Source organism: Sphaerodactylus townsendi, linkage group LG03 (genome assembly GCF_021028975.2).
Source record: "Sphaerodactylus townsendi isolate TG3544 linkage group LG03, MPM_Stown_v2.3, whole genome shotgun sequence".
NCBI classification, from domain to species: Eukaryota; Metazoa; Chordata; class Lepidosauria; order Squamata; family Sphaerodactylidae; genus Sphaerodactylus; species Sphaerodactylus townsendi.
In genome coordinates this window covers 160,684,116-160,710,727 of record NC_059427.1, presented here as the reverse complement: position 1 = coordinate 160,710,727, position 26,612 = coordinate 160,684,116, and the positions used below count along the sequence as shown (strand labels likewise).

At 52.6% G+C, this 26,612-nt stretch overlaps 1 protein-coding gene across 6 annotated transcripts in view; it reads right to left on the bottom strand.

The window, feature by feature from the left end:
• ELAVL3 (ELAV like RNA binding protein 3) overlaps positions 1-18,382 on the bottom strand; it is a 139,816-nt gene extending 121,434 nt beyond the window's left edge. For 3 of the 6 annotated variants that reach the window (XM_048490160.1, XM_048490163.1, XM_048490161.1), the window contains exon 1: positions 18,104-18,381. In XM_048490160.1, the coding sequence (XP_048346117.1) occupies positions 18,104-18,112 (9 nt within the window). In that variant the 5' untranslated portion in view covers positions 18,113-18,381. Of the gene's footprint in view, positions 1-18,103 lie in introns of all 6 variants that reach the window. The other 3 variants (XM_048490164.1, XM_048490166.1, XM_048490162.1) reach the window with 2 other exon arrangements.
• Between the last annotated feature and the right edge of the window lie 8,230 nt (positions 18,383-26,612).

The window sequence follows — 26,612 nt, the reverse complement described above, 5'->3', positions numbered from 1 at the left end:
GACTCTGGTCTGATCCAGCAGGGTTGTTCTTATGTTCTTATGAACCTGTGTGCTTGACTGGCTTGTGGCTTTTCTTCAACTACCTGGCAATTAGAGCACTCCTGACAGATGGCCATCCAGATTCTGTTTTAAAACCTCCAAAGAAGGAGACGCCACCACACTCCATTGTGTGGTTGGACAGGGGCTCTGCTGGGCTTGGGCTGACAAGATCTGAGCTCCCAAAGGCACCTGGTGGGCCACTGCGAGTAGCAGAGAGCTGGACTAGATGGACTCTGGTCTGATCCAGCTGGCTTGTTCTTATGTTCTTAAGAGTGTGCCTGGATTTTGCTGGGCTGTCCTCCTACATGCTTTGTCTGAGCTGGCAAAAGTGCCCCCTGTTCTGATTTTCTTGTGTTGCGTTTCTGTGTATTTTTGACATTATTCTGTTAGGACAGGGGTGTCCAACTCTGGCCCTTCAGATATTCAAGGACTACAGAATTTGCTTCAAGCTCTTCGGGAACGTTTTGAGGATTTACATGTCGCCGCTCAAGCAAAGATCGACCTGAAAAAACATTTGACGGGGGGTCTAAAACATTTGCTGACTTCACTAATCAGTTCCACGTGCTGGCAGGCAAAATCAGTGATTGGCCAGATCACATGTTTGCTGAATTATTCCATGATGCTGTGAACCCCGAAATTCGTCAGTGGGTTGTGATGCATGGTGAGCCCCAAACGTTGGCTGAATGGATTGCAGCAGGTAGCAATGTAGCTGCACGCCTGGGTCTTCTCAAAACAACGATTGACAAACCTCCCGTCCCTCGACATCCTCCACCTTCTGCGCCTCCTCGGAAAACTACTCAGCAGCCATCCACTGAATCGGTTTCCGATCGTAGACGACGTCTTGGACTCTGTTTATATTGTGGGGGTTCTGGGCATTTCGCTGCCAATTTGTCCCAACAAACCCAAAGCAGCTACTACATCTAAGCCACCACTGAAACCGCCGGTGGCTAAAGCTCCCCGTCCCAAGTGCGGCAATACCAAGTCTACTGCAGTCAATGAATCTGACTTGGCTGATGATGAACTCGCTAGTCCTGGACTCGCTGCCATGCCGTCTACTAGCAAAAATCCACTGGACAGGGTGAGTGAGGGTAGCCGGCCCATTACTCTTCCGACTACTTTAACCCCTCTTTAAATACCCGCATTTTCGATTGAGCTCTGTTGATTCCAGATGTTCTCATTGCCTTATGAGACCCGCGGTGGTGGAGGAATTGGGTCTTCGGATCATCCCATTACAAAAGCCCATTCCCTTCACTCAAATGGATGGCAGTCCTTTCGGAGGGGCTCCCGCCCAATATAAAATGGAGTAAGTTCTCCTTCATTGTGCTGAGCATTGGGAGTGACGAAGTTTCATTTTAGCTGCCAAGCATCCCATTGTTCTGGGTATGGCCTGGTTGGAGGATCATAACCCTACGATTCAATGGTCCGACCGTGTGGTTCGTTTCACAGACTCCCCATGTGGTGACCATGCGCATAATGGACCCGCAGAGCTGCCTCCTAATGAAACACCCCTTGCTTCCACAGCTTTAGAGCAGGACAATGTTATTGGCATTCCCGCTCCATATCAGGACTTATGCCGGGCGTTTGAAGAAACAGAATGTGACCAATTGCCACCTCATCGGGCTACTGACTGTAAAACAGAACTACTCCCCAATGCCAAACTTCCATACCGTATGAGTCCCTCTGAGGATACTGCTCTCCGGGACTTTCTTGACAAAAATCTCTAGCGGGGCTTTATATGCAAGGCTACCAAAAATACATATGCAGCGCCAGTTTTATTTGTCAAAAAGAAAGATAGATTCCTATGTTTATGTACCGATTACAGCGGTCTTAATGTTTCCGCTTCCAATAAATACCCTTTGCCTTTAATCAAAGACCTCCTGGATGCACTGGGCTCTGGCAAACTGTTTACCAAACTGGATTTACATGAAACTTATTATCGAGTATGGATTGCTGAAGGTTTTGAGCACTTAACAGCTTTTAACACAAAATATGGCCAAGATAAATATACTGTAATGCCATTCGGGTTAGCTGGGGCTCCTGGGGTTTTCATGTCTTTGATAAATGAAGTTCTCCAAGACCTGCTTTTCCAGGGAGTGGTTGTGTATTTGGATGATGTTTTAATCTATTCTCAAACCGAGGAGGAGCATATCCGTCTAGTTCGCAAAGTACTAGAACGGTTGCTTGATCATTCTCTCTATGTCAAATTATCCAAGTGTGCTTTCCATCAAGAGAAATTGGCTTTTCTAGGCTATCGTGTATCAGCAGCTGGGTTGGAAATGGATCCAAAAAAAGTTGACATAGTCGTGAACTGGCCTGTTCCCACTACCCGCAAACAGCTGCAGTCCTTCCTAGGCTTTGCCAATTTTTACCGAGACTTTAATCCTCAATTTGCCCAACTTGCCTTGCCTCCAGTGCAGCTGCCCCTTTATTATGGACTTCTACTTGCCAGTCGGCTTTTGAAGCTTTCAAAACTGCCTTCACCACTGAAACCATACTTCGGCACCCTGATCCTACTCCTCCCTTCCTTTTACATGTTGATGCCTCTTGATAAAGCACTTGGAGCGGCGCTCCTCCAAAAAGGGTCTGATGGTAAGCTGTATCGCTGTGCTTATCTCTCCAAGAAGTTTTCGGGTCTGGAATTAAATTGGACTGTGGGTGACAAAGAAACTGGGGCTATTAAACAAGTCTTAGTGACTTGGCACCATTGGCTCGAAGGAGCTACACATCCCTTCCAAGTGTGGACTGACCATAAGAACCTTTCTGCCTAATCCACTCCTGGCCGCATGTCTGCCAAACAACTTCGTTGGGCAGATTTTTTTCCTCCTGTTCCACATTTACCATTCATTTTTTCCCGGGAAAAGCTAATAAATTGGCTGATGCTCTCTCCCAGCTCCCGGACAACTGGGGCGAGCCCTCCAAACTTCGATCTATGCCTCGCACCATTCTTACCCCTGCTCAGCTTGGATTAGCTGTCACCCGCTCCCAGACCCGGCCACTCCCTTGTCACCCTCCTCCCTGCTGCCGCCTGTTACTACTCCCCACGATTTCACCGCTGCCTTTCATGACGCTGGCTTACAGGAGGTTCCTTTGGAGGAGGATGGACCGCTGATGCTGGTGGATAGACTGTGGCACTGCAGGGCATGCTTCTCTACTTCATGCAGTTATCCAGCAGGGGCATGATTCCAAATTGGCTGGTCATTTTGGTTTTTTAAAAACTTTGCATCTCCTGCATAGGCAGTTTTGGTGGCGCTCAATGAGTAAGGACATTGAGGCTTTCGTGCAAGGCTGTCCTATCTGTGCAATGGGTAAGTCGGTACTGGGAAAATCACAGGGTCTCTTGCAACCTATACCAGTGGCAGCTCAACCCTGGCAAGTTATTGCTATGGATTTTATTACGGACTTGCCCGAAAGTCAAGGAAAAACTGTGATCTGGATGGTAGTAGATACTTTTTGCTAAACAAGCTCATTTTAGTCCATGTTCCACTATACCAGTGGTGGCGAACCTTTGGCACTCCAGATGTTATGGACTACAATTCCCGTCAGCCCCTGCCAGTATGGCCAATTGGTCATGCTGGAAGGGGCTGATGGGAATAGTCCATAACATCTGGAGTGCCAAAAGTTCACCACCACGGCACTATACCGTCAGCTGCTAAGTTAGCTAAACTGTTTATTCAATGTATCTACCGTCTGCATTCAGCTCCTGTTAAAATAATTTCGGATTGGGGCCCCCAATTTGTTTCTAAGTTCTGGTGCTCATTCCTGTCATTCTAAGGCACTGAATCCGCCCTCTCATCTCCTTACCACACTCAATCTGACAGCCAATCAGAATGCACCAATCAGACTCTTGAGCAATACCTGCGATGTTATACAACCTACCATCAGGATAATTGGGCTGATCTGCTACCATATGCAGAATATGCTTACAATAATGCGGTGCATAGCAGTACGGGTAAAACCCCTTTTGAGATAGTTCATGGACATTCCACAAAGCCTCTTCCTTTTCTGGGGCAACCGCCTGTCCAACCTCCCGAATTACAATCGTGGATTCAAAGTATTGTGGATGGTTGGGATCCCATACTCATTGCTCTGCAGAAAGCTAAGGATTCTCAAAAGAAACAGGCCGACAAGCAGAGGCAGCCTCTATCCCTGAAAGTGGGTGAATGGGTCTATCTTTCTACTAAGAATCTCAGAGATGTTCACAAGCAGACTAAATTGGGACATAAATTCATTGGACCTTTCAAGATTGTTCAGGTTATTAATACTGTGACCGCTCGTTTGGCACTGCCTAAAGCATCCATCCTGCTTTTCATTCTAGTTTGCTCAAGAAGGCTCCTGTTTCTGATGTCTGGCACGCCCCTGTAAGGGATTCAATAGTGTTGATGGTGAAGTAACCTTGAGTGCATTCCACAGCCCGGGCGATGGGCCAGATGCATCGGCGGAGACTTTATCTTTGCGCGGGAGATGAAGCCTCTGTTCCCATGGGAAGCAGGAAGGGGGGATGGGGTGACTGGTATTATAACCTGTGCTTCTGGCGGGAAGTGTCATTCCTGCCACTGCGTGTACTTGAGCTTTCTAAGATGTCTTAATAAATGGACTTTTACTCCCAAAGCCTTTTATTTCTGCGTCTATGGAATTCCTTACAGCCCCTCCCATCCGTCCTCCTCCGACTGATTGATGGGGAGGGGCACTACGAGATTGACGCTATCCTCGACTCCAGATGGCATTGTCACCACCTTCAGTATCTGGTTTCATGGGTGGGGTTTCTGCCTGGGTATGACGAGTGGGTTTACGCCTCAGATGACCATGCTCCCCACCTCGTTAAGGAGTTCCACAAGGCGTTCCTGAGAAACCTGGGGAGGGCTCTTTGGGAAGTCAGAATGTCAAGAATTGACTTTTTCCTGAGTCTGACCTTCAGGGTTTCTGCAGCTATGTGATCACCGTCGGCTGCCGGCCCGGTATTGGGCTGGAGAACAACTTTGCGTAACTAACATTTCTGCTGTTACGTTCTTTTGCTGTGCCTTTCTACTGATATTAGTGTGGCCTTGTGGGGGTGGCTGGGAGGGGTGGATTGTCTATATCAGAGGTCTGTAACCTGCAGCTCATCCAGATGTTAATGGACTACAATTCCCATCAGTCCCTGCCAGAATGGCCAATTGGCCATATATGAATACTGTATTGTGTGTCTGACCGGTAGATTTTCTCTTGATGCTGTTAAGAGATCACGAAGTCTGCAAATAAAGGTTTCGTTTTGATACTGTTTCCAATATTTGTCTGAGCTGAGTAGATTCCTTACAAGGAGCATGCTCATTACAGCACTCCTACTGGAGTCCCCCCCCCCTACAGAAGAGGGCACTGAGCTCCTTCCTTTGCTCATGCGCCACTCTGAGTGGGTGCAGGACAGTGCGTTGGAGGTGTGCCAGTGTGCATTGATGGGATGGCAAGAGGGATGTCTTCAGGCCCCTCAGTAATTGGTGGTACTGAGCAGTGTCACGGGGGTCTCTGGTGCCACTCCGATGCTCTCAGCACCTTGGAGCTGGGACTTGTGGGGCATTTCTTCTCTCCTTATAGTGCAGAAAATCCTGACCAGCAAAACCAGGCCCTGGGACTTAGGCAGATTCCACATGGGTACAAAACAGTGGTGTGAAAACGGTGTAAACCCTTTTACATCACTTTAAACCATTTTACACCATTTTCACACCCTGCGGAATCCGCCTTCGTACTGGGCTGTTCACCGTTTCATCGGATAGAGCAAATAGTTTAATCTACCAAAAATATTATTTTGATTTACTGGGCAATAAACCTCGAAAGGTCCTTTTGTGACTCGTTGCAGGTGGCAACAAACAGATATCAGTGCTGTGACCGTCAGCTGGCGTGGTTATAGCCTGCCCTCTCCTCCCATGTAAAAGAGAGAACGCCATTTCTCAGATGACACCTTCTGAGACCCAGCTGTGTTATCTAAAAACATCCTTTTATCTTCAGAAGAAAAAACACGTTTTTCCTTCATATGCAAATTTAAGCAGATGTAATCAATTAACTGACTGGTTAAGCCACAGAGAATTTAATTAATCAATCTTTTTTCCTAACCAGGCGACCAGGGCTTTCTTGGCATGGTCCCTCCCCTCGTGATGGTTCTGTTGGGTCTGGCAGGGGGCTAGAGGGGAAAGGGCATCCCTATAAAACAGCCCCTCACTTGGGACGCTCAAGGAAACCGTCTCTTTTGCAGTTGCCAGACCATCAGAGGAGTCACACAGGAAGGCACAATCTGCGCGGAGAGCTTTGCAACTGCCAGAAAATAGGGATTGCATAATATGGCCACTCAGGCTGGTAGGTGATTGCGTGGGGCAAGTGCTAACTGGACCGTAACCCACCATCCCCTCAAAACTGCTCAAGAAGCGGAGGCTTGTCTGGAATTACATGCCATCTGCGTGGGCAATTCTTGATTGGAGCAGCAGTGGTGTAGTGGTGAAGAGCAGGTGTACTCTAATCTGGAGGAACCGGGTTTGATCCCCCGCTCTGCTGCCTGAGCTGTCAGGGGAATTCAGATTAGCCTGTACACTCCAACACACGCCAGCTGGGTGACCTTGAGCTTGTTTAAAGAAAGGAAAAGAAATAGCAAGAGGAAATCCAACTGGGTATCCTTGGCTCTCCAGAGATCCCTGCCCTTAGCACCTAGTCTTTCTGGGTGACTGAGAGAGCAGAAGGTGTGCTAGAGCAGGAAGGGAGACCTATGAAGACAGGGTGGGTGGGATGGATGAATGGCCAGCAGGCAGACGGAGATGTGGCCAGTCCCAATTCCAGCTGGGCCAGGGCAACCCCTGGGCCAGGGCTAAACAGCAGCACCAGTCAGAACCTCCAGGAAAATCCGACCCAGAATGCCCAATACACAAGTGGGGATTTGGTTCCTGAGCATCCGAAATCCACGTCTGCAGCTGGGGGGATATTTTGTTATTGATTCTGACAGGGAGCTCGTGGTTCAGGGTAGAACAGGGAAAAGTATGTCAGCGTGGGAGGTTCTCGCTCTGTTTTTTAGCACAATACCAAAAATACGGGAAACTGACAGTTAAAAAGCTGCCTGGCTAGGCGGGGTTTCCCTCTCCTCGCCGGAGACAGTTTCAGGCATCACATTTGTTCTATATAGAGATGCTCTCCCTGCAGGGAAAAAAGTCACAGGTAAAAACTGTTTACCAAAAACAACAATGCCGCCCGACTCGAGCTCCCTCCATTTCCACGCTGCTGCCTGCTCGGCCGTGTTCATTTGCAGCCTCGGGACGAGAGAGGTCGTGTTTTCCCAGGGTTGATGTGAGGATAAAATGGAGGAGAGCAGAACAATGTAAGCTGCATTGTGAAGGAAGATGGGGTATAAATGAAGAGCATGAACAACATAGCTGAAACTTGTGGGGGGCAGATACATGGTAAGATGGTGGGCGGGTGGGAAGGAGAAAAGGTCATTATTTCCATCAGATCTTGCTTCCTAAAGATCCCAGGAAGCAAATGAAAATCTCAGGGACACCCTTTCCTTCCCATTCCTGGACATGACAATTCCCCCCCCCCCGCCCCCGCCTACAACAGAGATGGAATCCACAATTCCAGGTCATGAGAGTTTCTTCTGGCAGAAAGGTATGATGCAGAGTTTTAAGCCCTGGGGGCTTGGAGAAAGGAACAATGTCAGGCTGCTTAATCTATTTTCGGTGACTTTGGAGTGAGAAAGGGGGAGGGGAACAGTGTGACAACAGAACTGCAGAGGTGGACAGGCGCTTTCCTCGTCTCTCGCAACAGGGGAGCACTGCGCGCGCGCACCTCCCCACGCCACAGCTCCTGGCACCTCTGGCCACTCCTGGTCCTAAACCCTTAAATCCACAGTCAATACTTTGCTGGTCCCATCCACACAATTCATAATTCCAATCCCACGAAGGCTCGCCTTGGTTCACTCCTCTGCCGCACCGTCCCTGAAGAAAACCCACAGGAGGCCACACCCAGAGAGACGCAGGGAGAAAAGAAAAACGGCCCTGGATGGCTCCCATTCCAGTTTTCCCTCCCTGTTTTGCCCAGACACAAATCCTAGTGCAAACAGCAGCTCTCAAGCCCCGCCTTTCAGAAAGAGTTCAGACTGGCAGCAAGAAGGCCATTTCAGCTCCTGGACAGGGATTTCAGGAAAGTGACAGCTCCGTCCCCTGCCGGAATGGGGGGGGGGGGGATGGCTTTCGCAGAGCTTCAAATCCAGGATTTTCTGCACAGCAGGAAGAGATGGGTGTCCTTCAGACCTCCAGATCCAACCTGCAAGCTTGGATGATTTCTGTCCGGAGAGGGGGGCCTCCCTGCCTCACCCTCCTTCTGCAGCCCAAAACAACCCCCCGCCCCAACATTACTCTTCGGAGAGGAGGGGACAACCAGGAACAGCAAGGAGCTGCAGGTTTGCCGCAGGGGGGGATTGGCAACCCACCCCCCACCCCACCTGCAGAATGTCTCTGTGGGATATTTTCACTATGAATAGTTTGTGCAAACAGTATTCATCTCACAGCACCGTCTTGGAAATGGCTGTTTGTGTCTACCAACTGGGCCGCCATGGTCCTCTCTCTGCAACCCGGAATGGCCTCCCCCAGCAACAAGCCAGAATTGAGCCAGGATGCCCGCTTTCAGGCATTACACAGACGCATCATTGAGGCAAGCTGTGGTCGTTCACCCAGCTTTGGCTCCTGAACCGGCAGACCCAAACGGACGAGCCAGTGAGACAGCCCACGGTCAGGCAACCACGCCAGGCACATTCATTTTGGGGCAGGGTCTGCAGGGAGCCACAAGCTATCCAATTTGGGCTTCCATAAAGGCCAGGTGAACACACACAGAATATGGGCCAGTCATCTTATATTAATTTTAACTCCCAAAGATGCGCTATGTCTTGTTTGCAGGGGATGTCTTATTTCTGTGTTGTTCTGTGCAGTGGGGCATGCTTCCAAACAAAAACTTTGCTAGATATTTGTTTCGGGGGATTTACCTTATATTTCGCACTTGGCAGAGCCTCTGCCTATGTCTCTTATTTTTAGGGGATAAGTATTCAGGGAAACAGGGTACATGTCTTTGTTGAAGCGGCTGCTGAACAGCCAAAGCCTCGCCAGAGGAGAGGGAAGGCCAGCTTTTCCAGGTTTCCAAAAAGCCAGTCAGCGGCAGAAAGCGGAAGGAGAGAAAGGGCTTCACCATTCCAATCCCACACGGTTTCACCGACAAAGAACACGACTACGGCGGCGTGGCTGCAGTTAGCCTTGGAAAGGAGAAAAGCCAAGAGAGGAGGCATCTAGTCTGGTCCCTTTCAGAGTAAATAAGAGAGCCCGTTGGTGAATTCCTGGGAAGATGGACAGAGTCCTTCTGTTCCTCACCTAGATCAGAGCCTCCCCGCCCCCAACTTGGGAAAAAAAATAACGGGGGGAATGCCATCCCAGCTCTTCCCCAGAGGTCCTGCAAGGTGTCCAGCAAAAGCCAGTCTCTTTGCAAGACAGTCACATCCGGTTTCGATCTGCTGACATACAACAAACATGCTGAGCCGCCAGAGGCTGAAAATGGCTACTGGAAAAACCAAGCACACTATCCATAGTCCTCTGGCAACAACGAGATACACCAAAGAGCCAGCGTGGTGGAGTGGTTAACAGCAGGTGGATTCTAACCTGCAGAACTGGGTTTGATTCCCCACTCCTCCACCTGAGGGCAGAGGCTTATCTGGTGAACCAGATGTGTTTCCCCCACTCCTACATTCCTGCTGGGTGACCTGGGGGCTAGTCACAACTCTCTCAGCCCCACCTGCCTCACAAGGTGTCTGTTGTGGGGAGAGGAAGGGAAAGGAGGTTTGTAAGTCCCTTTCTCCTTACAGGAGAGAAAGGTGGAGTACAAATCCAAAGTCTTCTTCTTCAAAGATCAACCAGGCTAATAGGAAATTGTTTTTAAAAGTACAATTGTTTTAGAAGTACAACTATATATAACACTGGGTGAAGTGATATGGTTTCAGTAAAGAGATCCGACAATAAGGCGTATTTCTATTGATTTAAGTTTATAAGACACTGACTTTGTGTTTTCTTTACTTCTCTATATTTGTTTATATGAGATAAATAAGAACTACATAGAAAAAAAAGGGGGGGGGAATCCCCAGAAGACAACCCCGGAGGTAAAGGAAGGAAGTTATAGACAACTACCAACCCGGAAGCACGCCACGGAAGCTGATTTGACTCGGCTTTTAAATAAAAGAAAAAAGAAAGGACTATGCAGAGTCTCAGTTAGAGACATGTATAAAGTTATTTTAATTTTAACTAATTTGGCAGATAAGAAAGAATGTATGAGAAGAAGAAGAAGAAGAGAAGAAGAGTTTGGATTTATATCCCCCTTTTCTCTCCTGTAAGGAGACTCAAAGGGGCTTACAATCTCCTTGCCCTTCCCCCCCTCACAACAAACACCCTGTGAGGTGGGTGGGGCTGAGAGCTCCGAAAAGCTGTGACTAGCCCAAGGTCACCCAGCTGGCGTGTGTTGGGAGTGCACAGACTAATCTGAATTTCCCAGATAAGTCTCTGCAGCTCAAGTGGCAGAGCAGGGAATCAAACCCGGTTCCTCCAGATTAGAGTACACCTGCTCTTAACCACTACACCACTGCTGCGTAGTAAGAAATATGTTGGGTTTTTTTTTCTTTCGATATACCCTCCTGTAATGTTGTTCAATTATTTTAACCTAATAAAAAGTATTTTTTTAAAAAAAGGAAATTGTTTTTAAAAAAACTATGAGGTGTACACCTGAACACACTTGCTTGCTCACAGCAACAAAAAGGCTGAGTCTAGAACTCCTTGGCCATAATAGCTCCCGTGACCAGAAGTCCCAGCTCACACATGACAAAAAAAGCAGACTCCGCCCAGTCCATCTCCTGCACACCAAATAGCACGCACAGTCATACACAAGTGGCGAGAAATTTGCATAGATCCGGTTATTCTTACACACATGACAGACGGGACCGTCACATCGATGGCTCAGTCCTTCACCCTCCCTTGCTGTTCTGTTATCGTAGAAAACCCGACAGGTGAGAAAGGTCCCCCACAACGGTCAACACACCCCAAGCACGTCAGAGCCAGAGGGAAAACAAGCACACGCTTCCCCACTGAAAGACACATCAGGACCCACAGTAGAAATACATTTGGTAACATGTGGACAACATACGAGGCAACCCGGCTGGCGAGGAACCGCATGAGAGGGTGGGGGGCACCACGTGGCCTTGGGAGAAAGGGCAGGGCAAAAACAAAAGAATTGTGGCGAGACAACAAGGCCACCGGAACCAGAACATCCACAGAACGTGCCTGGGGAGGAGGGTCGCTTCCCAGACCCTCCCCAGCGCCCAGCGTGGCTTGCACCCTTGCAGTCCTGCCGTGGCCAATCCAGACTTTGCATGGGGGTGGGGGGGAGCTGGCAGCCTCCTCTTAAGAGCAGGGAAGACACAGCTGCTGAGTCATTTCAGCATGTCCAGCAGAGCTTTGCAGCAGTTATGTAACACAGCAGCCCTCTTTCCTCTCCTCGTAGACTTCTGGCTGACAGCCCCGTTTCCCGCCCTGCCACCAGCTGCCCCTCACACCTCTGGCACAGAAGGGGAGCCTCGGGGGGCCCCAAGGGGGGAGGGGAAATGGCAAGGAAGCCACTGGGGCGATACGGCTGCGGAGGCGACCAGGGAAAAGAGCCCTTTGGGGAGGTCAAAAGGACCCTCCGGGGAGGGGGGGCAGCCAAGGAAAGCATCAGCAACATCTCTGGTGAGGAGACACGGCAGGGTCGGGAAAGATGTGCGTCGAATCCCTCTCACGCAAACATGGCAGCAGGCACTGAATATTTCATGCCCAATGTGAAATGAAGCATTCTGGTTGCAGCCGGGCCAGCCCATGGTGCTGAGCACGTAACATGTCGGGCAGCCCGGCTGAGCTGAAGGTACACATGGGAGGAGGACGTTTGACATGAGGTTGCCAGTTCTGCAGGGCCTCACGTTCCCTTCCACACAAGCGCAACTCAAGTCGGGCATCCTCCCGTGAACGAGCGCTGCAGCGACAGCTATGAGGCAGACAACCAGAGAAGGGGGCTGCGCTGGAGCCACAAAATGCTGTTAAAAGCCGCCCTCCAGAGAACAGCCTGGATTAAGCAGGGAAAAGCAGCTGCTGCCAGAGTAGGAGAGGGGTCCTGAAATCCAGAGAACATCCCTGGGAGCTGAAGAGAGAGGACAAAGGGCAGGTTCCCCTCCCCCCTCCCCCCGCCGCCTCTGCAGTGGTGTGGTCTGAAAGGAGGCTCTGGCAGACACAGGTTTGAATCCCCTCCTGCTGGCTGACCTTGGGCCTAACCCGCCTCATAGGCTTGGTGTGAGGTGTGAGGTTCCAAAGGAGAAGAGAAGATGTTAGTAAGTCACTCTGGAGTCTCCATGAGCGAGTCTCAATTCATGCCTAAGTAAATTTGCCTTTCAGCTGAGACCCTGCAACAACAGAAGTGCACTTTCAGATTTATGGAGGAGAAGTCGATTTATGGCTACCAATCTTGATCCTCCTTGATCTGAGACTGCAAATGCCTTAGCAGACCAGGTGATCGGGAGCAACAGCCCCAGAAGGCCATTGCTTTCACCTCCTGCATGTGAGCTCCCAAAGGCACCTGGTGGGCCACTGCGAGTAGCAGAGAGCTGGACTAGATGGACTCTGGTCTGATCCAGCTGGCTTGTTCTTATGTTCTTCTTATGTTCTTATGTCTCTTGGGCCGATGGTGCCCCACACCCTCCAGGGCTGAACAGTGGTTTGGTCAGAGTGCTGAAGGGCAGGACTCAGGAGAACTCCGTCCACCAAACAAAAAGGGGTGCTGGGTTCGTCTTCTCAGTTCTACAATTCGTTTTTTGCTGCAGCGGACAAGAATCGCCCCTGAAAGCCAGAGAAACCCAAGGCCAGAAGACAAGGGGAGGATCTCCAGGGTTTCTAGAGGATGTCTAGCTCCACTGTACCCTGACACTTGTCAGGAGCCCCGCCAAACTCGGTCAGCCAAGAGCTTGGGAAGACAATGTCTCCAGCATGATGAGCAAACGCAAAGAAAGTTGCTCCATATATGCAACTCCTTCCATAGGTAGAACTTGGATTTCTTTCATGCCGGATTTGCAGTGTTCTGGGACAGAAGGTACAAAGTTATCACAGCAGGTTCAAGCCGGGCGGCTGGGCTCCAGCAATGTCCATCAATTGCCCAGAACAGACAGTGGGGAAAAGCGTCCACACGGATGGGACAAAGCCAAACCCGGTGATGCACATGCATGTCCTGGACAGGAAGATGAAGGGATCTAGAGCTGGACCATGACAGAGGGACCCCTCCCAGAGGAGCGGCATTTGGCTGAAGGCCCCGATGGTGTCCAACAGGGAAAGGCTAACTAGAAACCACTTAGATGCTGGGGAATCCAGATGATCTCAGGCACAAGCATGAAGGTACCTGGCAAGGTGGAGTGATTATGAATATATATATATATCCTGACACAGACCAAACACCATCAAGACTGTTAGTGACCACAAGGGAATTGCCAAAAAAAACCCCAAACCATCACAGAGGCAAGCACTGCATCAGGGGTGGCCAACCTATGGCACTCCAGACACTCATGGACTACAATTCCCATCAGCCCCTACCAGCATGGCCAATTGGCCATGCTGGCAGGGGCTGATGGGAATTGTGTCTGGAATGCCAAAGGTTGGCCACCAATTGGCCAATGCTGGCAGGGGCTGATGGGAATGCCATAGGTTGTCCACCAATTGGCCATGCTGGCAGGGGCTGATGGGAATTGTAGTCCATGAACATCTGGAATGCCATAGGTTGGCCACCCTTGCATTACATCATCAGCCAGGAGAATGACCTCCTAACCCACCAAGGTCAGCCTTGGAGACCCAGAACTATGACCCTGTAGCAGAGGCGTATCTAGGAAAAATGAGTTTTGCCCCCCCATATGAGTGGCCGCCCTCCCCCACCACGACCAAACGATGGAAGATGGAGGGGTGTGGAGGGCGATTTTCCATTCCCCATGTGACCAAATGGCCACAGCCTGGAGACATTTGACCCCGTAGGTCCCCAACCTTTTTGTGCCTGTGGGCAACTTTGAAATTCTAGCACTGGGCGGGGGGTGGGGGAGAAAACAAAATGGCTGCTTCAGGAGGTGGAGCCAGTTACAAAATGGCTGCAGGAGAAGGAGGAGTCAGGTGGAAGATGTCAGGGAGCATCCAGAGGATGCCTAATTCTCACAGTAATTCTTCACCACTTCAGGCAGAAGCGCTGCCTAGAGAGATACCTTCATAACTCCATAGGTCCCCCAAATGTTAGTCCATGCAGGTGGGAAACGGCACTCCCCTCTTGGGTCCCTCCAGCGGCCCTCTGTGATGTCAGGGCAGGTTTGGGAAATGTCGACCACCCAGGTTCACGGCCAGTGATTCTCACGCCCTTCAAAGGGCTTCTGCCCCCTGGAACTGCGCATTAAAAGCAAAACAAAAGTGGTGCCCCTTCCCCAGACAAAAGAAGAAGAAGAAGAAGAGTCTGGATTTATATCCCCCCTTTCTCTCCTGCAGGAGACTCAAAGGGGCCTACAATCTCCTTGCCCTTCCCCCCTCACAACAAACACCCTGTGAGGTGGGTGGGGCTGAGAGAGCTCAGAAGAACTGTGACTAGCCCAAGGTCACCCAGCTGGCGTGTGTGGGAGTGCACAGGCTAATCTGAATTCCCCAGATAAGCCTCCACAACTCAAGTGGCAGAGCTGGGAATCAAACCCAGTTCCTCCAGATCAGAGTGCACCTGCTCTTAGCCACTACGCCACTGCTGCTCCTGATTGTCTCCTGGGGACAGGTTTCCAAACCATGGGATGGGGTCAAAAATTACTGTCAAATGATCAAAACGACCCTGTCTCTAGGATCACGAGTGCAGCCTAGAACAGGTTGGAGGAAGAGCTCCCCCAGGCAACAGCCTGTTTCCTGAGGTGTCACGGTAGGGAACAGCAAATGTCCAAAGACCCGATCAGCCAACTAGCATCTAGGAGGGCACACCGCCTTTCCTTGGGGGACGACGACAAATTATCTACCCAAACCCTTCCTGCTGAATCAAGGGTTGCTTTTGGCAGGCAGGACGGAGAGTACCAAGCAAGGCTGTGATTGGAAGCCCCGGCAGGGCTGGATCAGCCTCCCACGATGGAGGTCCACACGAACCACCTTGCCCACAATCCTCCATTTGGATCTTTAAAGAGGACCACGCTGCCACACTCTTAGCTGCAGCCACCCCCACCTGGCAGCCTCCTAAGCGGGCCGAGCAGCGCAAGTCCAGGCCACAGGCTCTGCCCACCCCACCAGGTGAAGCTGGGCTGAGGCAGTGAGCCAAGCGCCCAGGCACGGACTGCCCGTCAGAATAAATGCTGGCTTCATGGGAAACAGCCTGTTGCTCAGAACCAGGGTTAGGAGGACATAAAAACAGTGGTTCAGAAACCAACTTTGTGTAAACAACACTGGGTCCAACTAACCATGGGGAGGGGATGGCTCACGCTTTGGTTTGGGTGACATCCGAACAGCAATTTTTTTCAGTCTTCCTACCAGGATCAAGAAAAATCGTATTTTTCTGCTTTTCCCCCCCGGAAGGGGCCTCTCTGACAACAATCCGACTCCGGCAACTTGGGCTTTAAGAACGCACACCAATGAGAAAGAGCACGAGCGAAATCAGCCACGCCAACCGGTGCCACGGGACAGCGTCCCCCTCCCCATCTCGGTCCCGCCGAGCCCTGGTCCCATGGATGCAGCCCCCAAAATACTTAGCACTGAGCCTCCCGAACGCCTAGCTCAAGGCCTGGATTCCTTCAACTCCAAGGATCCAGTGGAGCCCATAACGACTACAGGTCAGAGTCAGGGCTGTCAGAACCACAGCAGGGGGACTGGAAGAGGACCAGAGGTGGAGGTCCGTTTGGGTCAGGGGGCAGAATTTGGGGCGGGTGACTCGAGGCCCCCTGCGCCCCACCCCCTCTGCAGGGTCACAGACCGTGCTTGAGCTGTGCCGAGAGCCGTCTTGTGTCAATGGAAGCAGTGCAAGGGGGGGGGGGAGATTCCAGACCACGGTGTGGGGGCGGGGGGGGGGCAGGAGATGCATCCCTGCGTCTCAGACCTGGGTTTGCATCACGGACGGCAGCTCCCTGCTCTCCTTCCACTGCCTACCACAAGAAAAAGCAGGGCCTGCTCTGCGCATACAGCAGAAGGAAGCAAAAAGGAGGCGAGGAATGGAATGGGGGGGGGGGGGGGGGGGGGACTGTACCACTTTTGACATCCGCTGTGGGAATCTCATTCCTGCAGGAGAAACAATCCTGGCTGCCAGAAAGCTACCCGTGTGGGAGGGGCCGCCTCGAGCCAGCCAGGCCTTCTTGCCCTTTCAGCCACTGGCTGGTTCCTTACTGGGGGGCTTTTCTGCTCTTCATGGGAGGGGGGAGACAGCAGTGAAAGTGGCTTCCCCCACCTGCATCTGGAGGAGGTCCGGTCCGTTCTACGGCTCTGCTTCTTCCCTTGCTTGCCTGTGCAGATCCCACACTTGAGTCTGCCCCCCCCCCACAGCCCCTGCCTCAGCACCTAAGGCAGGAGGGGTCAAACGGCAGTGAGCCTCAGTCTCTCCCCGCCCCCCCCCCCCCAAGAACTGCCAATAGCCTCCCCATCTTCGGGGGGTGGGGAGCACCCACACCGCTTCCTTGGGAGAAACCCCAGTGGCCCTGGCAGGCTTAGCAATACCCCCCCACACACTCTGAGGAAAGGCCCTTCATCCCACCCCCCCAATCGGGGAGGGGGTGATGTAGGGGGCAGGCTCTTCTTGCCCCCTTCCGCAGCGGAAGGCTGGGAGGGAGCGCGCCGAAAGCAAAGCCCCCTCCCTTCTGGACACCCCCACCCCCAAGCCTGGCTTCTGCCCCCTTCTCCGGCGGGCGAAATGGAACGGCCGCCCTTGGCACGAGTGACCCCTCCCAGCCTGGCGAGCGCCCCCCCCCCACCCGCCCGCCCGCCATCATTCTGCACTGCGACTCTCCCAGCCCGGGGGCCCCTCCTTGCCAGCCCCCTCTTCTGCTGCATTTATCTCGGCCGCCCCTCCCTCCCTCCCTCCCCAAGGGTGTGGGGGACGTCCGCAGCTGTCGAGGCCCCAGCCGGTCGGCCCAGCTGCACCCCCCAACAAAGGGTGGGGTTCACAAGAGCGCGGGGGGGGGAGGCCGGCCCGGCAAGGTCAACGCGGCTTTGTGTGGTGGCGCGAGAAAGAGATGGGGGGGGGGTTGGCTGCTGAGCCCCCGAGGGCGACCGCGCCTCGGGCCCGGTGGGATCCGGCTGCCGCCCTGCGCTTCGCAGGCACGAGGGCGCGCACCCCCCCCCCGCCGCGGCCCTGGCCCCGCCTGCCACACCAAACCTCCTCTTCCCCCCCCCCCCCCCCAGTCGCCGCCGCTCCTTTTGTTCGGCGGCCAGGCTCCGACTGCAGAAGCTGGCGGGGGGGGCGCAGCTCCCAGCCTGAAGCTCGACGTCGTTCTCCCCCCCCCCACAGCCCTGAAGGGCGCTCCCTGAAGCCCAGGAGGGGCGCCGACGAATAGGACCCCCCGCTAGCGCGCGCAGAGCGCAAACGGCGGATCGCCAGGGCCGCGGGGCTCTCCCCCACCACAGGCACGCCCTAGAACGAATTGGGGCCAGGGAGGCGCCCCCACAGCCGGGCTCCCTCCCCGCACGCGACTAGGCGGCACACCCACACGCAGAGGGGGACAGGAGAAGCCCTCATCCTCTCACACACACACCGCAGTGATGGAGGGGCGTCGTCCAATCTACCCCCCCCCCCTCCCCAGGCGAGGCCGGGCAGGCGTCGGGCATTGCTCGATGAGCGCGATCTAGGTTGCGGGAAGCCTTCGGTGCCACCGCTCCTTTGCGGCAGAGCTCTGCCTAACCCCCCCCCCCCCCGCCCATTTCTGCCAATAGCCCAAGCCTCCCCCCCCCCACGCACATCATTCTCTTCTAGCGCCGAGCCCCCCGCCCCCCGCCCTCCACGGCACGGCGACGGCGAGACGCCAAATACCTACAGTGACCATGCTTGGGGCGGCCGGGCTCCAGCCGGGCGGCGGCGGCGGCGGCTCCGTGGACGGCTCTGCGCTCCGGCTCCTTCGACCCGCCGCCGCCGCCTCCTCTTCCTCCTCCTCCTCTCCGGGCGGGGCGGACGGGCTGGGCCCGGCGGGGGGGTGGGGTGGGGTGGGGGGATGCGCGCTCCGCTTTCTTCCCGCGGGCGAGCGAGCAAGCGAGCGAGGCGGAGCCCACGGCGGCAACAGCAGCGGCGTCTCCAACAGGGAGCCCCGTCAAGGAGGAGGGGGCGGGAGCGGAGGGGGGGCAGCTCCCAGCCGGGGAGGGCGGGCCCGTCGGGGTGGGGGGGAGCGAGGGGCGGCCCCGGCCGGGGAAGGAGGGAAGGCGCGGAGGCGGGCGCGGCGCCGAGAGCCCGGCGGCACCAGGGTCCTTTAAACGCCCTTGACGGCTTTGGCGCAGGGAGGGGCGGCCGAGCGAGGGGCGGCCGCTGCGCGCTGCGGGGCCCCCCTCGGGGCCAGCCTGGGCTGCTACCGCCGAGGCGCTGGTGAGGGGAGGGCGGCCGGCAGCCCCCGCTGGCCTCGCTCGCCGCCGCCCGCGCAGCTCCTCTGTGGCCCCCGCCTGTTGGGCTGCGGGTTTTCCTGCGCCCCCCACCCCACCGACGGCGCCCGCACTCATTGGCTGGCGGCGACTAGCGGGCGCCGGTGTCGACCCGCCCTGCCTCGACAGCCACCCCCAACCCGCGGAGGACCGGCAAGCCGGGGTGGGGGGGCGGCGCGGAGGGATGCAGCCAGAGGAGTCTCCTTGACTGCACCACACGAAGGCTGCAGGACCGCCCCCCCCCCCCCCACAGCGGAGCCCGGTGGCCGGGGAAGTCGGAGGCGCGACTGCGCTAGAGCGGCAGGCCGGGGCTGGAAAACCTTCGCCCCCCTCCCGGAGCCCACACCGGGGCTGCGGTTGGGGCGGCGAGGGGGGAGCCCTCGCGCAGCCCCCCAGCCCGGGCCTCACTCTGCACGCCAGCCCGGGGCTAAAGAGCTCGGGGGGGAGGGGGGGAGGAGCCTCCTGCCAGTCATCCGTGGGCCCCCCCACATTGCAGCACCCCCGTTGGCAGGATGGAGGGGCCGAACTGCAGAAGTCGCGGTCCAGAGGCCAACAGGGCGGCCTGTGAATGGCTGCAGTTTCACGAAAAGCAGAGAATCCCCTCCGCCCGCACTTGCCCGTTTTGCGGGAGGAGGAGGAGAAGGAGGCCCGACCTGCTCCCACATAGCTGCACATGACTGGTCGGCCGCTGCAGGAGCCCAGGCAGGCGGCCACAGACCCGCCACACTCTCCCTTCCCTCTGACTTTCCCTTCTGCACATGCTCTGTCGTGGTTCTTGGGGGCAGGCTTACTACTACAACTGCTGTTGCAGCTCATCATCGGCAAGACTTAAGCAGGGATGTCGTCGTGGGCACCAATTTTTCTGGGACTTGTTTAAACCGTTCCTCCTTTAGATTAAATGTAAACATCTTCAATGGCCCGACGGGTGACAATCGCCCAGGTGTGTTCACCTTTATGACAGGGGCTAAAGCCGGTACAATAGTCAGGGGTCTGCAACCTGCGGCTCTCCAGATGTTCATGGACTACAAATCCCACCAGCCCCTGCCAGCATGCTGGCAGGGGCTGATGGGACGCAGGTCCATGAATCCATCTGAGAAGCCCTCTGGATCATAAGTGCAAGTTGGTGGCAAACTCTTTCCTCCCCCAAGTAAAAAAAATGTCAGGTTCTTATTTAGAAGGGGATCATCCCCCCCCTCCTGCATCTAAGGCGACGGTCGGTCCAAACTAATGGCCCCATCAGATGTTCGAACCCTGTTACATCAAGCCCACCACTTGGCCATGCTGGCTGGGGCTGATGGGAATTGTAGTGCACATGAACGATCTGAGGAGCCATTAGTTTGAAATGACCCCTGATCTAATTTAAGAACAGAACAAGAACTCTAGAATTTGGATAAGGAGGAAAATGTTTTTGCCCCCAACCTACGAACTCTTGAACACAAAGCACTAGCAGGGTCTGCAACCTGTGGCTCTCCAGATGTTCATGGACTACAATTCCCATCAGCCCCTGCCAGCATGGCCAATTGGGCATGCTGGCATGGGCTGATGGGATTTGTAGTCCGTGAACATCTGGAGAGCTGCAGGTTGCAGACCTCTAGGGTAAAGTGGTCAGAAGATGGGGATTTTCACTCCTGAAAAGCTGGATATGATGGGCAGAGCTATTTGGAATCTGGAAAACCAGGAATCCCCTCCCCCTCTTTTAATCTATGAAAAATTGATGCAGGACTTAAAATCCCATTTATTCACACACACCCTCAGGAAGGAGTAAGAAACTCATCAGCTTCCATGTGTCATATCCAGGAGAGCTCACAGTATTTCATGCAACTTCTACTCCCCGTTTGTTTCGAATCGGTTGGAACGGCAAAAACAACAACAATAAAAAACCTGCCTGTATCTTTCCCCTGAAATATCTGCAACAGAAATAGCTGGATACTTCCTTTTTTTTATAAAACCGAAAGCCAGGAAATTAGAGGCCGCCAATCTGCTTTTTGTAAAACGGCACCCACGAGGGTCTAGCGGGGAAATGGTGCCAGTGTGAACAGGATCTTGGCAGCAGTAAAATGTGCCCCATTCCCTCTTCCCTGGAGGAACCGGGTTTGATTCCCCGCTCTGCCACTTGAGCTGTGGAGGCTTATCTGGGGAATTCAGATTAGCATGTGCACTCCCAACACACGCCAGCTGGGTGACCTTGGGCTAGTCACAGCTTCTTGGAGCTCTCTCAGCCCCACCTACCTCACAGAGTGTTTGTTGTGAGGGGGGGAAGGCAAGGAGATTGTCAGCCCCTTTGAGTCTCCTGCAGGAGAGAAAGGGGGGATATAAATCCAAACTCCTCCTCCTCCTCCTCCTCCTCTTCTTCTTCTTCTTCTTCTTCTTCTTCTTCTTCTTCTTCTTCTTCTTCTTCCTCTTCTTCGTTGTCGTTGTCGTCGTCGTCTTCTTTTTCTTCTTCTTGTGTGGATGCTCTCCCCCCTCCCCCAACTGCAAGGAGCATCTATCTGGCAAAATCCCCACATGGAAGTGACCCTCAAGTACTTCATCTGCTCCCCAAAGAACAACCTGCTCAGTTTGGTGTTTCCGTGCCAGCAGCCAGACCACAGAGATGTCTGCAGGCTCCTCCAGCCAGAGATGTGATCAATCACCAGATCAGCCAACCGAGAGTTCATCAAGCTAAGCTGTGCAGAATCCCCCAAAGAATTCAGTTTTATCCAGGAGAAGGAATAGAATCCTAGAGTTGGAAGAGACCCCCAGGGGCCATCAAGTCCAACCCCCAGCAGTGTAGGAACACACAATCAAAGCACTTTCAACAGATGGCTGGCCAGCCATCTTTACAAACCTCCAAAGGAGACTCCACCACACTCTGAGGCAGTGCATTCCACTGTCGAATAGCCCTGACTGTTAGGAAGTTCCTCCTGATGTTTCGGTGGAATCTATTTTCCTTTGCCTTCAATCCAATTACTCCTTCAATCATAAGAACCTAAGAAAGAGTCTGCTGGATCAGACCATCTAGTCCAGCACTCTGCTACTCGCAGTGGCCCACCAGGTGCCTTTGGGAGCTCACATGCAGGATGTGAAAGCAAGGGCCTTCTGCTGCTGCTGCTGCTCCCGAGCACCTGTTCCAGGGTTACTGCGGCAATGCTACTGGCCCCCCTCACTTTTGAAGAAGAAGAAGAGTTTGGATTTATATCCCCCCTTTCTCTCCTGCAGGAGACTCAAAGGGGCTGACAATCTCCTTGCCCTTCCCCCCTCACAACAAACACCCTGTGAGGTGGGTGGGGCTGAGAGAGCTCAGAAGAACTGTGACTAGCCCAAGGCCACCCAGCTGGCGTGTGTAGGAGTGTACAGGCTAATCTGAATTCCCCAGATAAGCCTCCACAGCTCAGGCGGCAGAGCTGGGAATCAAACCCGGTCCCTCCAGATTAGATACACGAGCTCTTAACCTCCTACGCCACTGCTGCTCTGCGGTGTCTCCTGCCGGCACCAGCAAGGATATGGAGCTGGCCCAGGGGGCAGGGCCTGCTGCAAGGTCAGCAGCCACTCCCCGCTCCATCCCCCCCCCGCTTCCCTTCACCCTGGGAGGGGAAGGTGGGGGGTGGCAAGCAGGGGGACTGGAAGGGGAAGGTGGGGAGGAGGATGGCAGGGGTACCGTGAGATATGAAGAGTGAGGTCAAGGGTACGGTGACGTCAAAAAGGTTGGAAAAAACTGCTCCATACCAAGCATTCATTCATTCATTCGATTTATACCCCACCTTCCCCCATAGGGCTCAAGGCAGCAAGCAACAAACAAACAACATCAAAACATGAATCAAATATCAAAACACCAGCATCAATAAACATCCCCAAATATCAAAAAGCAAGAACATCAGTAATCATGACGTAACAGCATAATAACATTTCATAACACAATTGCAGAATAACGTCATAACATAACCAGCACAATAACAGATTATCACTTCTTAAACATCATAATATAACATCATAGACAACAGGAAATGGCCCCAACAATGCCATCCCCGCATCCAATCCACCCCTACTAACTTATCCCCACTAACTCATCTACTAGCTCAAGCGAAAAATAACACTATGAAGAAGAAGAGTTTGGATTCATATCCTCCCTTTCTCTCCTGCAGGAGACTCAAAGGGGCTGACAATCTCCTTGCCCTTCCCCCCTCACAACAAACACCCTGTGAGGTAGGTGGGGCTGAGAGAGCTCCGAGAAGCTGTGACTAGCCCAAGGTCACCCAGCTGGCATGTGTGGGAGTGTACAGGCTAATCTGAATTCCCCAGAGAAGCCTCCTCAGCTCAGGCGGCAGAGCTGGGAATCAAACCCGGTCCCTCCAGATTAGATACACGAGCTCTTAACCTCCTACGCCACTGCTGCCCTTTGGGACCCACAATCGTCTAAAAGGCAACTGACTACTACAGGCAACAAAAATGGAACCACCTACTCTAAGCCTACAAAACTAACTACTACCAAAGCTAGAAAAAACTACAAGACTTGCAAAAAGAGACAGACTGCAGAGTTAAACTGACAGAGCCCCCTCACTGGCTCTTGGACTTCCGCATTTCCAGCGAGTTCCTCAATGAGGCAGATGAAAGCAACCCAGGGAAGGGACTACCTATTCTAGTCCTTTCCTCACCTTGGGACAGATCCATGTCTGCTACGGACTTTGAATTCTCCACATTGCTGTCCAGGTTTGGTCGCTCACAGTGTCAAGCATCTTCGTCACATCATCTTTGGCTCATGGTAGCCAACCTGCAGACTTGTTCCATGCTTCTCCAGGGGGTCAGGCTGAAGGGTTGCCACACTTCACCTGCCAAGAAGAAGAAGAAGAAGAAGAAGAAGAAGAAGAAGAAGAAGAAGAAGAAGAAGAAGAAGAAGAAGAAGAAGAAGAAGAAGAAGAAGAAGAAGAAGAAGAAGAAGAGGAGGAGGAGGAGGAGGAGGAGGAGGAGGAGGAGGAGGAGGAGGAGGAGGAGGAGGAGGAGGAGTTTGAATTTATATCCCCCCTTTCTCTCCTGTAGGAGACTCAAAGGGGCTTACAATCTCCTTGCCCTTCCCCCCTCACAACAAACACCCTGTGAGGTGGGTGGGGCTGAGAGAGCTCCGAAAAGCTGTGACTAGCCCAAGGTCACCCAGCTGGTGTGTGTGGGAGTGTACAGGCTAATCTGAATTCCTCAGATAAGCCTCCACAACTCAAGCGGCAGAGCAGGGAATCAAACCCGGTTCCTCCAGATCAGAGTGCACCTGCTCTTAGCCACTGCTCTTTAGCCACTACGATTACATATGTCGTGATCATCTCATAAAATAAACAAAATTCACATATCTTTGTGACTTCCTTGGTACTTATCAAGAGATTATGGTTTTCTTCACTACTTTAGACATTTCCTTATACATGATAGCAAAACCAAAACAAAGTTATCTTACCTAAGTGTCCTTCTTACAGTATATTAAAAACAGATTAAAAAAAACACATTATATGTAATATATCCAGAATTATACAAAAAAGAGTTCGTACAGTATTCAGATAAAGTCTATATTGCTTATTCTCGGCACACGAAAAAATACATTAATACTGAGGCAAAAAAGAAAGTGAAAATGTGAGTATCCACTTTTCTAAATATTCAAGTTACTTTAAACATTTCACAATAGTATTTATCAGATTAATCTGCTTCACTGTTTTCTTCTCCAGGTATTGGTTAAACATCTACCATGTTGCTTTGTAGCGTGATGTTGGTAGGTATTTTGGGTAAGTGGAGAATTTGAGCTCACGTTGTTCTCTAATTCAGCAGTCCAAGGCACATCTTATGGCACAGGTGTCAAACTCGCGGCCCTCCAGATGTTATGGACTACAGTTCCCATCATGATGATGGGAACTGTAGTCCATACCATCTGGAGAACTGCAAGTTTGACACCTGTGTCTTACGGTGTTAGACTGCACTGTTTTATATTCTGTAATCCACCTTGAGTCTCAGCAAGAAACTTAGACTTAGTTCTGCCTGTGCAACTGGGCACATTGGGCAATCAGCATTCTCCAACTATTTTGGTCAGCAGTGACAAGTTCAACTTCATCCTGTGAGATGCGAGCCTCATAAGCATAAGCATTTATTGTCATTGTGCACGCACAACGAAATTTACAGCAGCATTCCTCGGTGCACACAATTTCAGACTCATACATCATACTCATACAATTTCATACAATACATCATACTCATACACCTTCAGACTCATACATCATCCTCACTTCCCCCTTCCTCCACCCATCCCTACACAGCCCCAAACACATCAACATGAAGCCGCGGAGTTCAGCATAGCCACAGCTCTAGAGTAAAGCTGTCTCTAAGCCTCTTTGTCCTAGATTTGATAGTCCTGTATCGCAACTGCAGATGGTAGCAGTTCAAAAAGAGAGTGTGCTGGATGAGACGGGTCCTTCAGAATATTTTGGCCTTTTTTTTTTAGGCTTCGGGAATTATAGAGTTCTTCCAATGAGGAGAGAGGGCAGCCGATAATCCTTTGTGCAGTAGTGATCACCCTTTGGAGCGCCTTCCTATCTGCCACTCATTTAGGCAGAGGTGGGATCCAGCAGGTTCTCACAGGTTCCCGAGAGTAGGTTACTAATTATTTGTGTGTGCTGAGAGGAGGTTACTAATTGGTGATTTTGCCACGTGATTTTTGCCTTAGTTACGCCCCTCCTCCGCTCCTCAGCAGTAGCGCAGAACTTGAAGCAGTCTAGCAGGAGGTGCACTGGCGTGCGTGGCAGCCTGCGTCTGCGTGCATTCGTTTCCCGCCCAAGGACCGGCGCAGCGGCTGCATCCTTGCCACAGCCCCGCCCCGGAATGCCCCGCCCCCAGAATTCCCGGCTACGCCCCCGTCGTGCCCCGCCCAGCCCCATTGGCGCCACGCCACAGTTTGAATCCCACCACCATGGGAACCTATTACTAAAATTTTTGGATCCCACCACAGCATTTAGGTCTTTTTGAAGGTCTGGCGATGTGTCTTCTGTGGTCTACTATCAATGAAGGCAACCTCACAGACTGCAACAGCTGGCAAGGAATCACCCTCCTCTCAGATCCTGGAAAAGTGCTTTGCCTTGTCCTGCTCAGGCACCTGTTGGATGCAGCAGATAAGATGCAAGTAGATAAGATAAGAAGAAACAGCTGAACTCTGTCATGGATGCTTCTGCAGTGAGCAAATCTTCACCCTGCGCAAAATACTCGAACAGAGCCTTGGATTTCAACAACCACTGTCTACCAACTTCATTGATTTCAAGAAGAGGAAGAAGGAAGAGGAGGAGGAGTTTGGATTTAACCCCCCCCTTTTTCTCCTGTAGGAGACTCAAAGGGGCTTACAATCTCCTTGCCCTTCTCCCCTCACATTCTGTGAGGTAGGTGGGGCTGAGAGAGCTCCGAAAAGCTGTGACTAGCCCAAGGTCACCCAGCTGGCGTGTGTGGGAGTGCGCAGGCTAATCTGAATTCCCCAGATAAGCCTCCACAGCTCAGGCGGCAGAGCAGGTAATCAAACCCGGTTCCTCCAGATTAGAATGCACCTGCTCTTAACCACTACGCCACTGCTGCTCCTATAAAGCAACGTGGAAGATGTTGAACCAATCTCTTGATAAGTACCAAGGAAGTCACAGACATGTGAATTTTGTTTATTTTATGAGATGATCACTATATACGTAATAGTTTTATAACTTTTTAAAAAGAGGCTGGATCATGCTTGCTTTTGAGCCAAAGATGAAGCCTTGCAATTAGAAGGCGGTGGTCTGAACCAACGTCAGCTCTCACATCTAGAAGTGGCGATCACCATGGTCTGCTAAGACAAAAGTAGTTGATCTCAGGTATCAACAATTGCACTGCGGTGGTCCATCCTGTGAGTGGGAGTGAAGAGACTCTTGCTGTTGTTGATCAAACACCCGAAACATTGGA